The sequence below is a fragment of the Syngnathus acus genome, chromosome 14 (genome assembly GCF_901709675.1).
Source record: "Syngnathus acus chromosome 14, fSynAcu1.2, whole genome shotgun sequence".
Lineage (NCBI taxonomy): Eukaryota > Metazoa > Chordata > Actinopteri > Syngnathiformes > Syngnathidae > Syngnathus > Syngnathus acus.
The window spans coordinates 821,076-836,660 of NC_051099.1; the positions used below are offsets into that span (position 1 = coordinate 821,076).

Below are 15,585 nucleotides of genomic sequence, written 5' to 3' on the forward strand. Positions count from 1 at the left end.
TGACAACATTTTGGAATTCTAATGTCGTTGTCCCTATTTGGCAGTGTGAGGTAAATCAAGTGCAATTGCACTCTTTGTTTACATTTGTTGGTAGTTGCATTGTGGGAGACATGATTGACACGGGCGCCATTTTGCTCCCCGCGCTTCCTTCCATTGTGTACGAGATAGTAAATATCTGACACTGCAACAACACGCTCGAGTCACTGCGAGGAAACTAGGCTTCAAATCCCCTTGGTGAGTCCATTTCGGTCATCTTTTCATACCGCGACTCTACGTTCATATTATGTGCGAAATCTGTCCGTTTCATTTGGTCGTTTGTGTTCAAAATGTCGACGTTTACGATAAAGCGGAAAAGCTGGCCCCTCGATCGAGTACAAGTAAGGAAACGGCTCGGTGCTTCGAAACGCCAACGGACGGGTGTTCTTTTCATCGACGATTTTTAGCCTGCTGCTTTGCTTCAGCAGTCGCTTCACATAGTTTCATTGGCACTCGCAGATGTTTTTAACGTTTTAATGATAGTGTTTTGACAGTGAATCTCAGCAAAAGTCGTGTGTCCGACTCAATGTTAATAGTCGTTAACGTTTCATATGCGGCCATCAATCCTGCGGTCCAGAGGCGAGCGATTATTCGGTGTCCCCGCCCTCAACGACAGCAACATGACAGTTCATTGGTTGTTAGGCGAGTGAAAGACAGCGTTGATTGGTTGCTTTCAAAGCGTCACAATGTATTGACCACTTGGAGAACGAAACACTTGACGGACTGAATGGCCTTAAAAAAACAACCAATGGTCAAGCAGAATCTGAAAGCAGCCACTTTATGAAAAGTAACTGTACATTTGTTTTAGCTGTCATTATGACAAAGAACCCGTATGAGCACACACGTCACCGATATGAAAGAAATTTGTAATCAATGTTATTTCCAGGCGCATCAACGTTGTCACCTTGGCAACAGTCACGTTAGCTATTCTTTAGAATCTCCGACTGCAGGATGATTGGAAACCGGGGTTGCTATGTGACAACGTCATACAAACGCGTGCGAAATCAATGCATCCATCGCCTTGTTGTTTGGACTAGCAAGTAAACTTCAGAGTTGAGATCGAGCTTACTTGAGTCATTTCAAGGTTAATCCATTTCAGTGACAGTTGTTGGAAAAAAGAAACTTCCCAAGTGTAAATGTAGAGCTTTGCTTCAATAATTGATATTGGAGCAAAATAACAGTGACACTTAAATGTAGTACAGCTGTATTGCATTGAGTTGCATTATATGAAGTCATGTTACAGTTGTGCATATGAGTATTAATCTGTGATACCTCTTCTAGGTTGATACTCAGTGGTAATGGCTCGTACCAAGCAAACCGCCCGTAAGTCCACAGGAGGAAAGGCTCCTCGTAAGCAGCTGGCCACTAAGGCTGCTCGTAAAAGTGCCCCCTCGACCGGTGGTGTTAAAAAGCCCCACCGTTACAGGTAACCTTGGCAACTAATGGAGACAATTATTTGAATACAGCAACCAATCATGATATGGCAAATAGTAGAAGGTTAGACAAATTGGGCAAAATTATAATGGAGACTTCGATGCAGTGAGGAGGTACATTTTAAAGTGTGTGTTTACCAAGAGCTTGCGATTGTTTTTTTGTCATTGTTTCTCAGGCCCGGTACCGTGGCTCTGAGGGAGATTCGTCGGTACCAGAAGTCCACAGAGCTGCTGATCCGTAAACTGCCCTTCCAGCGCTTGGTCAGAGAGATTGCGCAGGACTTCAAAACTGACCTGCGTTTTCAGAGCGCTGCCATTGGTGCTCTGCAGGTGCGTGTCTTTATATTAGTTTGGCAGTTTTTATTTTGTCTGTTTGGCCGTTGTTTGAAATATTTTTTAGGATTAGTTTTAGAGTGTTGTTCTTTTAAATCAGGGGTCAATTGACAAAAATGAAAACAAATGACATTTTCACTATAATTAGATTGTTTTAGTTACTTTTATAAATGTAAGATATTGTTTGTGTTTCTGGTTTATTTTAAAATGTGTCCTGTGATCTTTTACCTGTGTGTGTCTGCAGGAAGCCAGTGAGGCATACTTGGTGGGACTGTTTGAGGACACCAACCTGTGTGCCATCCACGCCAAGAGGGTCACCATCATGCCCAAGGACATCCAGCTGGCCCGCCGAATCCGTGGAGAGCGTGCTTAGAAAGCACCTTTTTTTTTTTTACATTTGTTCCCTTTTTCTTTCTTGACCTATCCTCACTCCCATCTCCGCTTGTCAGTAGATTCTTAAAAGGTAGATTTACTTTATGTCGATGTCTGCTCTCTGATGTTTCATCGTCTTCACCAAATCTTTTAGGGTACCTTTTTCGTGCACTTCCACGGTGTTGAAGATCAGACGAACATGGGCATGCATATTTGCCCATGCTGGCTTTTAGGGGGCGGGGCGTATCCAGACACCACCAGTCACACCTTTGGGTCCACGTGGATTCCTGGGCTGCAGAGGGGCTAGTCTGCTTAAGGGGAGCTGCAACTTCCACAGCAGGGTGCTATTAAAACTAGCCCCAACACTTCTGCCCTGTCTTACACCCGCATAGTCCGTTGTCAGACCCCCCCCCCCCCCCCCTAACTTCTCAAAGCACAACTCTGCCTCTGAAATGTGTGCAGCCAGTCAGTTTGTGTGCATGTGTGAACTCTGATCTTTTCAACCAGCTGTAATCAATAAGCAAAATATCTTAGGGTTATTGTGCTTATGGTTTTTTGTTTTACTCATCAATATCACAAATGATCCCTTCCACTTACAGAATCAAAGCATGAAAACTCCAACATGGTGAAGGTGTTTTTTTTTCTTCTTCCTTCTCAGTTTTCAAAATTTTCAGCTTTTAGTCATTTGAAAATCGGGACAGGGCTTCTGTCCATCATTAATAGTTGTATTTGCAAAATGCAGCCACTATGGGGCGACGTTTTACCAGCAGTCGTTGCCTCGTGGGCAAACCATAGTTTGGGGTTTTCGCATCTCTCACTTCTCTATCCCTTTCTCCAAGTTTGTAATACACACTATAATCTCATTGCTTTATTTTATATTTTTAGTAAATACTCAAGGGTTTCAAATGTATGAATAAGCTGATCTTTGTATTTTCCAAATTTCTCATATTGTAGCATTAAATATATGTCAAAAAGAAACCAAAGTTGATGTGTTTATTTTGCTCAAGTGGCATGAAACATGGTTTGCTAACAGCATATAAAAAATAGCACCATGTTATGCTTGCGGTATAGAGTAATGCCACTAGGTGGCAGTGTAACATCAGGCCAAGTGGCTTGACAGGCCCCATCCTGCAGTCCATCCTGCGCGACGCACGCTATGCCTGCTGCCTTGTCGGTGAGCGTTTCTTTCATACGGCCTAAATCATCCGAATTCCATCGTGGAAACTGCTTGTCACCCTAGCTATGCTTTAGATCGCAACTTTCAAGACACCTGTGATACTGATTACAAGACACACCTTGGTTGGGCGTGTCACTATGGTCAAATTATTTTCCAGGGGTACTATCATGTTTTAAATATTCCTTACGTTTATCTCTGATAACTTGCAATGATCTGACAAAGACACAATACATTTGTGTGATGTTTACCCCATAATTGTGGACAGAAAAGTCCATTATTTAAAAAAAGAAATAAAAAAGTTTGCTAAATATTGGAAAATATTCTAAGAGGCAACATGTTGGTTTTATTGTAGAATTTCTTCCTGTAGTTGTTTTGCAACATTTTTTGCGTGCACACGTACACTAAATTTATCGTCTTGCTCTGCACTGTGTCCCTCCCCCATCACATCTGCTCCTCCCCAGGATTACAGTACAAATGTCTGTCTGTCTGTCTGTCCCAGTGTGTGTGTGTGTGGGGGGGGCACAAATGTAATGTGCCCTCTCTGAGAGGTTAACCAATCAGGATGCACAGATGCAGGGATTAACCAATCACAGCACACAAGGAGGGTGGAAGAGATTATTTTGTGCACAGAGTGGGATTAAATCAGTGCAGAGTGCAAAAAAGTGATTTGAAGTGCTGGTCGTCCATTTCTGTTCCATGGAACTCTTCGAAAATAGTCACTCCACATACAAAGTAAAATCAGGTTTTATTTATATGAAGATTACATCCAACATCTCTTTGGAGTGACCCATTCACGTCAATTAATGTACTTTTTTTTTCCGCACCAACAATCAATTGATCATTCCTCTATGCAACGACACAATAAAGCGTAATAGAACTCAAAATGTACAAACATGGCAAATGTGATGCTTTAAACGTCATGATATGTCTGGAGTTGGAAGGATTGGATGAATGCGACATACAAACATGTTGTTGTATGTATCGGATGTTTGCGTGGCTGTAATCAGGTCATGTTGGGATTACCAAATTGTCAGAGGAGAGGAGTGCGGCGATGGGCGAAAGAAGGGGGAGCGCTGAGATTCATAGCGATAGGCCTTAGTGGAAATGTTTCAGCCGCTGTAAAAAGTACTTGAGTTTTATGATCGTAAAATAATAAACTGTCATCGAAGGCGTGCGATTAAAACAAAGGACAGATGAATAGCAAATGAAAAAAACCAAAAGACCAGATGGAGGGAAGGGGGAAAAGCAAGAGAGTTTGGAAAAAGAAGGAGAGGAGCATAGGATAGGCAATAATCCTGACTAATTCACTTAGGGCATTGCTGAAGGGAAGCTAAGAGGATTGGGACACTTCCAGAATCAGATCAACCAAAATAACCGAGACGGACGGAGCAAGGAAATGACGAACATGACGCTTTGGACCAGACCAGAACACGGTGTGTTCATACTGACCTCTAGCTAACTGGAACAAAGCGTCTCAAAGCGTGCAGACTCCTGACGAGCGATTTTCAGTGCACAATAACGTATACACTTTAATATGACATCGAACTAAAAACAGAAGATCCTAATCGCCGTTCATCAAACTGATTCGGACGATGACACTAAACGCAAACATTGTAGAACAGTACACAAACTCTCGAGAATATATAGTTGCGAACAAATGACATTGAGAAAAAAAAAAGAAAGAAAGAAATTCACTCTCATTGTGTTTTCATGACCAGGTCTCCTAGAAATTGATAAAGGCTTTTTGATCTGGTGGTTAAAAATATGTTTTTAGCTTGGTAGCCTCTGCTGTCTTGTCTTCAAATAAAAAGCTTCTCTACCAGGCACGTGCACAGATTGACCCCGACAGAAGATGAGGCTCCGGCACCAACCCTTTAAGCCCTTTAAGAAGTGCCCCTTCTGCTGACACCCATTCCCCCTTCATTCGTTCATATTTTCAAAAGCAAATATTTCACATTATGTTGCCTTCTTAGTGTTTTGACATTTTTTGGAGTTCTTGTGAAAATTGTCGCCCACACAAGATTTTTTGTAGTTGTCATAATATGTTAAATTGGTGGAAATAGTTATGCAAAGATTTATCTTGTCATTTTTGGTATATGACGACATTTGAAGGGGTTTGTAGACTTTTTCGATCCATTTCCTCAACATTCTCTATTAACAGTTTCAAAATTGACAGTATTAATTGTGTTAACACAATAGACACATAAATAAATATATACACCATTTATTTATATCGTATAAATAATTTTGCTGATGGGTGCCCGCCCCTCTTTTGCGCCCCCAAAATGTCTATGCACGTGCCTGTTCCCTACACAGCTAGCCCGGTCGTAAAATCAAACTTATACGTACAAAAGAGAAATCAGCAGCATGCCTCACACTAACAAAGTGGACGCCGCGCTTTCTAGAGCACCTGGAACTTCCAGGAGTTTTGGTCCTTATGGTCCAGGCAGTCCATTGTAGTGAATCCCAGTTTCCAGGCCTGCTGGTCCTTGTAGTCCAGACAGTCCACCGAGGTGAAGCCCAGGGAGGAAGCGGTGCTGTAACCCTGCGAAGAAAGCGAGGCAGGCGACTGGCTTAGGGAGCCCCCCATGGAGGGCACGGTGATGGGGCTGAGAGCGCCCCCGGTGCCAGATAGCTGCGAGTGCATAGGGGACAGGTAGGCGCTGCAGTCCAGGCCTGTGAAGTAGGAGGTGGTGCTAGCGTAGCCTTGGGCGTAGGCCGACGGCTGGCCGTAGCTCATCGGGTAAGGGGAGGGCCTCTGCATGCAGGGGGCCGTGGAGGAGGCCAGCGGGTCAGGGAGGGGGGAGATGGCCGGGCTCCAGATGGACACGGCCGTGTTTCCCGAGCTCTGGACCAGACCGGGGCCCGACTGGACCGACGAGGGGCTGAAGGAGCCCGGGTTGGGAACAGGATCGGGGGCGCTGGCCTCCTGCACCGGGGAGGCCTTCTTCTTAGGGGGGCGGGGTTTGGACTGCCCGCTGCTCTGCTGCTGCTGCTGACGACACTTGGCCCGTCGGTTCTTGAACCACACCTGGACACACAGCGTGAGAGGCTCATCACCAAGCACTTTGGGCCTGCTTAGTTGAAGCTTTTTTTTGAAGCGAAAGAAACTCACATCATTTTTCTTGCTCGAATGTCACTCTTAACAGTGTGTGTGTGTTCATGGAAAAGCAAATCTTAAATCCATCTCTTTTTTCTATAATGCTTGTCCTGGTCAGGGTTGTATAGGGAGACCTCACGTGACATTTGTTGCCAGCCAATCAATCATAAGGCACATTTATTTGGAGACATTTCGAGGTCTTCATATTCATATTCGAAATGAATAAATGCGTCTTTTCTATGTTTTTTTTGCTATGATCACTCTTGATGAAAATGTCTATTTGGAATGATTTCATGCATTTGAAGGACACGCCTTGTTTCAGTGTTGATATCTGACATCCCATCTTGACTGTATTATAACCTCAAAAATGTTTTTGACGTCCTCTACCTGCACACGTGACTCAGGCAGGTTGATTTTGAGCGCCACTTCCTCCCTCATGAAGATGTCTGGGTAGCGGGTTTTGGAGAACAGGGCCTCCAGGATGTCCAATTGCGTTCTAGTGAAGGTGGTCCTCTCCCTTCGCTGCTTCCTGGGCGTGGCTGCAGATAAAAACATTTTTTTTTTTTTTTTAAATGGAGATGTCAGCATAGAGATGCTCCCCCCTTGTTTTCCTGAAGGAGATCGGCGTGACAACAAACAAGCAGACAGACAGAGAGAGAGAGACAGTTGGGAATCTCCTCTAGTGATCTTGACTTTGCTGCGAGGAACGTTTCGCGAGTATTTGCTCATTATACTGAAATATTCAAGCCTCAGCTGTGTCAGTTTCCCCCTGAGAGGGAGAGAAACTTTACTCGCTGCACTTTAGTTTGCGCAGTCAAAGTCCCACGTATTTATCCTCCGGGGCGCCACGGCCAAACGCCTCAGAGTATTTGTTTCAGAACGAGTCAAGTGAGAAGAAGCGTTTGGCCTCTCTCGGCGACATTTAACGGAATATCTACTTCGGGAAAATTGACTGCAGGGTTAAATTAGGAAACAGAAACACGTAAAGCTCATCTGATTTATGATTGGAACGCGCACAATCGAATCTGCTTTTCATTTTTAAAAACAGGCTGGATATTTTTTCTTTTCTTCTCAAGCTGGTCTATGGAACACATTTTAATTTCACCTGTGGTGTTTCAGGTCACATTGACTCACATTAAATAACAAGCAAATATACGTATATATATTATATTTAACTATTTTAACTAATTCATTGTTAAACACTCAGGTTCGTTGTGTCGCGTGCAGACGCAACGGGAGGATAGCTATACATATATTCGTATACATATTTATATATATATATATAATAATAAAAATGAGAAGATGAAGAAAATTGTCTCTGGCCTAAACATAAAAAATTAGCATTTGCCTGTTCTCAATATTTTGTTAGTTCAACACAAATATCATTGCCGAACTGGATTCAACTTAAATCAAATATACCTCGTGAAGATAAACGGTATGGATGGATGGAATTGAATTCAATGATTTTTCAAACAATGAAATGTTTTCAAATGTAGATTTAGATACCGCTTGTGGTTATTAATGCAACACTTAAGTTCATCCACAGAGGGAAAGCAAACAAGCACAATTAAAATGATATAAAAGTTGTGTTTTTTTTTTTTTTACTTACACGGATAAGCGACAGTTGTGTGCAGCACGTCCATCCCCGGGCCGGGCAAATTTAACCCGTTCATGGTGTAATGAGGTTGTTTTATGTAGGACATCATCTTGACTGCAGCCTCTTAAATCCCGACGCTCCTGTTTGTGTGTGGGATGGACGCAACGCAACAGCTGAGAGGCGCACAATCCCCGTGATTCCAATCGTGCGCTTTTTAAAGGAAAAACTTCACTTGGTTAATTTGGAGGAAGATGGTGAGTGCCAAGCATCGTTCTTGTTTTCTTCCTCCGAGTTGTCGCACAGGTTGTTGTCTCGGCCTCGAGTTTGACTTGATGGCTAGATAGAAGATGCTCGACTGACTCGGTTCGCCCGCATAGGCTGCTAATTAGAGGGCGCAAGTTGGCTCCGGCTAACCCCGCCCACCGCGCGCACGCACGCACGCACGCGCAGACGCAACAGGTGGAAGGCACACTTGTGCTCGTTTGGTGAAACTCAGTGGAAATATTTAGTCCCCCATGATATAGGGTGCACGGATTGGAAGACGAAAAGGCAAATTCTAGGTGGAAATTGTTGAATTGAAGAGGCGCACGCAAAATATACTTACTTATTTAGCCATTTGCAGCTGTCAAATGTTCATATTCATTTGATCATTTCATTCATTTTTATGTGCAATTATTACCTTTAAATATTTTCCCTTTTGCTGTTGACGGATATCACGTGCTCAAAGCTCAGGTAACAACCAATCACGGTTCAACATGCAAACGTCACATGACCATCCCCAGAAAACAGGTGAGTCTTCTCTGCGGGCCCAAACACTATCAGAACCACAGATTGACATTTGCAACTGAAATGGTGTAAACTAGCCTTGACATTCAAGGTGTATTTTTTTGAAAGAAAAAAAGTGGAATGTATGAGGCTAGGTTAAGCATCACTGTTGCTGGCTGGCTGGCTGGCTGGCTGGCGTGTTTGAAACGGATTTTTCTGAGCATAGAGCATTACGAGTCAAACAGTTAGCTTCCACAGACCAGAAGGAGGCCCTTTAGTAGCATTCGTGGTAAGTAAACAGCCCACCTCTACGTACACAAGGTTGATTACAGCAAAGCATTATAGATACTTAGGTCTTAGATGCCCAATGGCTTTAGGACCTGAAACTATAAATCATTTTCTTATGACATTTCTAGCCAATCTCCATTTTCAGCAGGAAATATATGATATATTTTTCTATATTTTGTAAAAAGACAAGACATCAGATTCTGTTTTACACCCAACAGCTGCGTTCATGTTCATTGTCGCTCTCCCGTTCACAAACACTTGGCTGCACAAAACCGACAAAGCTCATTTGATTTATCATAATATGCTTTATCTGAAAAGTCTCTTATCACCGGATAAAGGAAGGAAAGACAGAACAATCCTTTCAGTGGTGAAGCCGGGACAGAAGCTGAAAGGAACTATTGCCATCCGAAGTGCACCAAGGAGTGAATTTTGACTTGGATGGTAAAACATGGTGGAAGAAGGAAACGAGAGCAACGTGCAAATGGATCATTTCATCTCAACAAAAGAAGGAGGAAGTCAAACTTTGGATTGTTGCACTTTTGTAAGCTTTGCTAAGAATATGAGAAAATGGAATTTAACGGATGTATTGTTGTTGCTGGTTTTTTACATCTTTTTCAACTTTGAAATAATAATGCTGAATTATGAAATCGAATGGAAAACATTTATCGGTCAAGTGAGTTTCACAAGGTCATCGAAATACGATGACGGAAACATTTATCTTTTTTAAATTGGAAGGTTGCCATCTTCATGGTGTCGTATTCATGTTGTTAACGTTTTCCACATGAATGATCATCATGTCTACCATGTCCAAGTGGAACAGCCAATTCTGCAGCTACAACCGACAAATGTGGAAGAAGACTGAGCTGCTCTAATCCTTGTTGGACTATATCCTCCCCCTAACCATGGACTAAAAGCAGCGGCGCAGGCCATGAGGCAAGCTTTAATTTATTATTTATATCTCTCTTGAACTGGTACAAGCGTGGATGAAGGAAGGAAGGAGGGGAAACACAGGTAGAGATGAAGGGAGGGAGGGCTGAAGATGGAAAGACCGAGAAGAAGCAGGTGAAGGGGCAGAAAGAAGCTGGGGGAGGATCCCACTTCCCGTCCACCACTGACACACTGCTGTAGTTAATCCAGATTAGAGCGTCTAAAGCAGGTCGGCTAAATCTGCAGGCCAGCCAGCAATACAGAGGCCGCTCGCTGTCAGTCCCAATCACTCACTCAGTCGGCACGCACGCACGCACGCACGCACACGCCGTTAATCTCCTCTGTGCAAACCAGGTGCCACCAGCAGCTCAGCAAAGACTCATAGCATGCAGTCAGCCACGCAAATCCCCCCCCCCCCCCATTTCTAGTCTAGTTTGATATGAACAAAGATGCAGTCGTTCTTTTTACCATCAGGGATTTTCAACATTGACACAAGATAGATGGAAAAAGGGAGAGAATGTTACCTCAAAGTGGGAGTGAGTGCTTCGTTGGGCAGATCAATTTTGAAATGTAATTGTGATTTTTATTGCCCTTAATATTGCAATTGTGATTTGAGATGAGTTTTTTTCCCAAGGTTCTCTTCCCATGTATTAATTATAAACAACAAATGAATCTATTTACAACAGACGACAACGTATTCGATGGACTTAAATGCTTTTATGTTCGTTCACATGAAAAAGCGTTTTTTAAAATCTACTTCAATGATAATGATTGCAGTTTTTTTCAAAACACTTTAGACATGCAGTCTTTTAGGAGCTCAGTATGATTACAAAAGTGTGGCATGAACATAAAATAGCCACGTTTGATTTAAAAAATGAGTGCAAACAAACCTGTTGCATTATGCCAGCTAGCTATATATTGTTCACCTATACGTGTATACGTATGTGAACGTAATGAGTCCCGAGTGCGGTGTGAGTTGAGGTGTGTCAGTGGGGAGGATGAGTGATTACAATGGACAGTAATCCTGCAGATGGATTAGCAAGTGCTATTAGGAGAAGAGGGGGTGTAGCACACTGTCACCTCTGAACTATCACAATATGGAGCAACAGCTTTACTGTATGCTTGACACTTTGGGATGGACAGACAAACCAAGCGTGCCTCTCCATTGCCATAATATAACACACTATCCATCTCTGAATATTAGGTGCGCTCTCTAAATTGTAGGCTGGTCTCTTGAGGGAAATTAAAAGTGATTTTTAGTGATTTGGTCTTCCTAGTGTGGGTCTGTGTGACCCAGTCCTGCGTGGTTCATGAAGTGACAGGTATTGTTTAATCATGATCTAGTTGTGGTTGGCTCATTTCTCATTCAATGACTCCTTCTTCTGGAGTCTGGACAGATGAAGCAAACGACCTTTAAAAGAATGAAGCCTTTTATAAAAGTGGAGACAAGTTGATGAGTGAATTGTTACTGACATCTGGTGGACAGACAATGAAACTTTTGACAAGCGCAAGTGAGTAAAAGCAAATACGTATAGAAAAAAAGGGATAGAAATTAAATTTGCGTTTTAATTTTTATGGTAAAGTTGTCTTCTGTCAACTGAGATCAATTGGCATTTAAAAAAAACTTTCCGCCAGTCATTTGTTTCACATTAATGAGCAAGTCACGGCGTTAAGGCATTGCCTTCGACAGCAATGTTGCCCCTTCCAAAATGGCCGGTGCGTAGGCACGTTGGTTCGCTTGAAGAAGAAGAAAAAAAGAAGAAGAAGAAGCAGCAGCAGAAGAAGAAGAAGCAGCGGAAGAAGTAGAAGAAGAAAAAGAAGAAGAAGAAGAAAAAGACGAAGAAGAAAAAGACCATGTTCTCCGAGATACAAATAAAATATGTTTATTTACTCAAAGTTTGTTGTTGCCATTGAGAGCATTGTGGGTTGCAGCCAGTAAACGGGAGTAGCTATTAAATTAAAGCGATGCAAAGTGAGAAGACTTGACTTTCCTGGCGGTGTTGGGCAGCTTGCTAACGTCATGTTCGTAGAGATGTATCCCTTCGCGGAGGACAGTTTTAGCCGCTTCCCCTCCCAGAGTAACATTTATGGACTGTGTCAGGCCGGGGAACAAGAGCTGCTCGCGGCTACACTCAAAGGGAAGGTTGTCAGCTTCACCTACCAAGAGCTGCAGCAAAAAATTAGACCAGTGGCCAAAGAAGTTCAGTTCACCTACATACCAGGTAGATTTATCTGGCAGCTCAATTAAATCAAACCATAAATCAATCTGTTGTGTACTTTCTTGATCGAAGCCAATACATGATTCAACTTCTCTCCCAACAGTCCAAAAGTCATACCTTTGAAATGGCATTATTGTGATTTGATTGGTAATTGCCCCAAAGCCAAGTTGTGATAATATTGATTTTACGATTGACAATGATTTTGAGAACAATATTGCTGAATTTGAATCTCTTCTACCTCATCTATCTAGTCGATGCAGAGATTGTGTCAATCGATGCGTTCAACAAGTCTTCACCCAAAAGTGGCCTTGTGGTGGGCATCACATTCATAAAGGTAAATATTGCAAAGTCAGCATATGATTTGAATCTTTGAATCATTGTTATTTTCTAACAGGACTCTGGGGACAAAGCCACCCCATTCCTGAATATCTACTGCGACTATGAGCCTGGCTCCGAGTTCAACCTGGAGTCAATTGCACGTGAGTACACTTGTGGCCACTTCAACTCAACCGCCTTCTCAAATGATGCATCTTAAACTGATGTTAACAGAAAGTTGCCTAAATCTGGAGTTGCAGTTCACACCCTTTCAGCTGTACCACACAGAGTAAGTTCCATTATGCATACACTCAGTACGGTCACCGACAGCTTCATTCGATCTTTTTGTTATATGTATCTATTTCTCTTGTATTAGAGTGCAGAGTGACGCTGGAGACAGAGAGACCGTGTTTCTGCTTAGTGGTCACGACCAGAGGATCCACCTGTATAAGGAGGTTTGTGTGCTTGCGTGTGTGCTGTGGGATATCCCAGATTCCAATATTTGGCTTGGTGGAGCTGCTTACATAAGTCCATTCTAGCTTGACCCATTGGTGATGACATAACTTTTGTTTTCAACAGAATGCCTCACTCCACCAGTTTGAAGAGCAGCCAGTAGAGAGACTCTTCCCAGAGCTACAGCAATTGCCCAGCAAGTGAGTCTATACATATCTATATCTATATTTTCTGTGTATATATATATGTATATATTTTCTTGATTGTTGTGTTTCTTCCCCCCTCACAGTGTTTTATGGATGGACATGTTGTGCATACCTGATGGCCGGAGACTGTCTGCATTTGGCTGCCAGAACGGCTGTGTTGGACTGGCTTTAGTCAAACAGTGGGAGCCAGGTGAGGCAACACTAAGAACGACTTTTTTTCCCCCTTCGAATTGCAGTGGTTCAAGTCACAATCTTTGAGCTAAGAAGTGCATGTGTCTTTAGTAAATTGATGTATTGTGTTTTTAACAGAGGTTCTGCAGAGCTGGCGCGTTCAGTTTGACAGTCCAATCTCCATTGTGCTGCTTTTTCCTCTCTTCTGCCAAACAGAGCCTGATATGCCCGGCGGAGAAAAAAGTAATGTATCTTTTTTCTTTCTATTTTTCATGGGAAATCATCAAAAACAAAACGATAAATTGTTTGTTTGGTTAGAGAACACAAATAAACAAAAATAGCTTGCTCTTTTTAGCGAACATACTTGGCCAAAAAAATAAAGTCAAAAGAATGATATCCAATGTATAATATCAACAATATGTCAACTAACACTAAAACTTAAATGAGCATTGAAGTCATACTATATTGAAGTCTCTGTTATTTTCTTTCAGGTTTTGGAGTTGAAGGCTACAACCTTCTAGTAACTAGCACAATAGAGATGGCGGTTGTCTACAGGTGATCCCGTTTATCATGTTTTGGTCATGAATGAACAAGTCATTTGAACTTGTGCAGCAAAAAAATATATACTATGACACCAGAGTTCCACCGGCCTATTGTTTTCTAGGAATGTCCACGAGAGAGGCTTGTCCCACTCGTTATGCCTCGCCGACAGTGACCAGTGGGATGCTGTGCTTTGTGCTCTGGTTATTGACCTGGATTTTGATGGGCAGAAGGAAGTGCTGCTGGGAACATACGGACAGGTCATAAAGTCCAACACAAGTCTCCACATTTCTTCTTCAGGACGACTAGTATATAAAACGAATGGATGGATGGATGATGAGAAAGGCCAAATGAATAACTGCGCAAACTGTTTTTCCATCCACCTGTGTAGGAACTTCTCTGTTATAAATTCCAGTATGGGACAGGAGGAGAAGAAGGACGCTTTGAGTTGTTGTGGCGACGGAGCTTCAAGAGTCCTTTGCTGTCAATCATCTACTTGGACTTGACTGGGGATGGTTTGAGAGAGTTGGCTGTCCTCACGCTGAAGGGACTGCACATCTTACAGGTATGTGGTGACACACAAGAGATTTATGATTGTAATCAAATCCACAGCCGCTCTTCTGCACCGCTGTGTTGGAGACTTTCTCGCCAACTCAGCACAAAAGTGGAAACTGTGTATTGCTGACCTCAAATGAGCACCTGGAGAATAATATCAAGTTGACAAATCTTTTATTTGACTCTGTGCTCTCTGTGTCATCGTAGCATAGTCTCACCAGCACTGCTGATCTGGTCTTGGAGCGTCTTGCCAGGAGGGTGGCAGCTCTGAGTGTTGACTCCAAGCCAAACTCAACTGAGGGTCGACATACCCATGAAAAGGATATTGCTAAGGAGGACATCACTCTTCCTACATCTGCAAATTAACAAAAAGTGTTTTGGTGGTACATTTAAAAAAAAAAAAAAAAGTATCAAGATTATTTTGCCTTCATATTTATACTCATAATTTTGTAAAGGTATTCAGCATTATTGACAAAACATTTGATCCAATTAAAGCAGACATATGGAAAATCCACTTTTTAGCTCACTTGGAGCCTCCATGATGGAAGAAAAATTTCATCTAATTCCACCAGGCGCTGCAGATATCTTTTTATAATCTGTTTGGAGGATATTTTTTAACCCTCTTCAATTTGATCCATTTTCTATGACATTTTTTACGTTTTACCTCACCGTCTTTGGGGCGGTACGACCAAACAAGGTAAAGGGTGCAGCCAAACGGTTTCACAAATCCGCCATCTTTATTGCAGTCCAATCAACTCAAGGATGCTGAAGTGGAGAGAAGGATTTGCGTTTTATTAAGGGTTCACTTCCTTCAATCTATTGAAACGACGGACACAGTAAAGTGGTAAGCTTGAGATGACACAAAAATAATATTCCACTTTCATATCAATCATGTGTTAAATGCATTCGTTAGCTTCTCGCTAACGCTAGCATTAGCTTACTGCTTAACGACTGCAGTGCTTGTTTACAAGACGTGTTCATAAATATTGTGAAATTTTATATAGACCACAACTGAAGGAGTAAAATGTAAAAAGGAAAGCTTTATAATCATATGTGAGCTTTAAGACTTTTAATGTGTTTCTGTTGTTGTCCAAAAAG

At 42.3% G+C, this 15,585-nt stretch overlaps 3 protein-coding genes across 3 annotated transcripts; 2 read left to right on the forward strand and 1 right to left on the reverse strand.

Moving 5' to 3' along the window:
- The first annotated feature begins 83 nt into the window (after positions 1-83).
- Positions 84-3,152, forward strand: h3f3c (H3 histone, family 3C). The gene is made up of 4 exons (XM_037270469.1): positions 84-234; positions 1,318-1,462; positions 1,646-1,799; positions 2,047-3,152. Exons 2-4 carry the CDS (start codon positions 1,335-1,337, stop codon positions 2,173-2,175), a joined length of 411 nt encoding a protein of 136 aa, XP_037126364.1. The 5' UTR covers positions 84-234; positions 1,318-1,334; the 3' UTR covers positions 2,176-3,152.
- Positions 3,153-4,079: 927 nt separating this feature from the next.
- crx (cone-rod homeobox) lies at positions 4,080-8,431 on the reverse strand. Its single transcript, XM_037270467.1, has 3 exons — positions 8,061-8,431; positions 6,839-6,990; positions 4,080-6,382 (listed from the first exon to the last, which is right to left on the reverse strand). The coding sequence occupies exons 1-3, from the start codon at positions 8,155-8,157 to the stop codon at positions 5,753-5,755; spliced, it is 879 nt and encodes a 292-aa protein (XP_037126362.1). The 5' UTR covers positions 8,158-8,431; the 3' UTR covers positions 4,080-5,752.
- A 3,411-nt stretch (positions 8,432-11,842) lies between these two features.
- On the forward strand, positions 11,843-15,001 carry kptn (kaptin (actin binding protein)). The gene is made up of 12 exons (XM_037270041.1): positions 11,843-12,250; positions 12,499-12,581; positions 12,642-12,726; positions 12,797-12,851; positions 12,939-13,017; positions 13,142-13,215; positions 13,305-13,411; positions 13,531-13,635; positions 13,884-13,947; positions 14,057-14,192; positions 14,324-14,497; positions 14,695-15,001. Exons 1-12 carry the CDS (start codon positions 12,049-12,051, stop codon positions 14,851-14,853), a joined length of 1,323 nt encoding a protein of 440 aa, XP_037125936.1. The 5' UTR covers positions 11,843-12,048; the 3' UTR covers positions 14,854-15,001.
- The last annotated feature ends 584 nt before the right edge of the window (positions 15,002-15,585 follow it).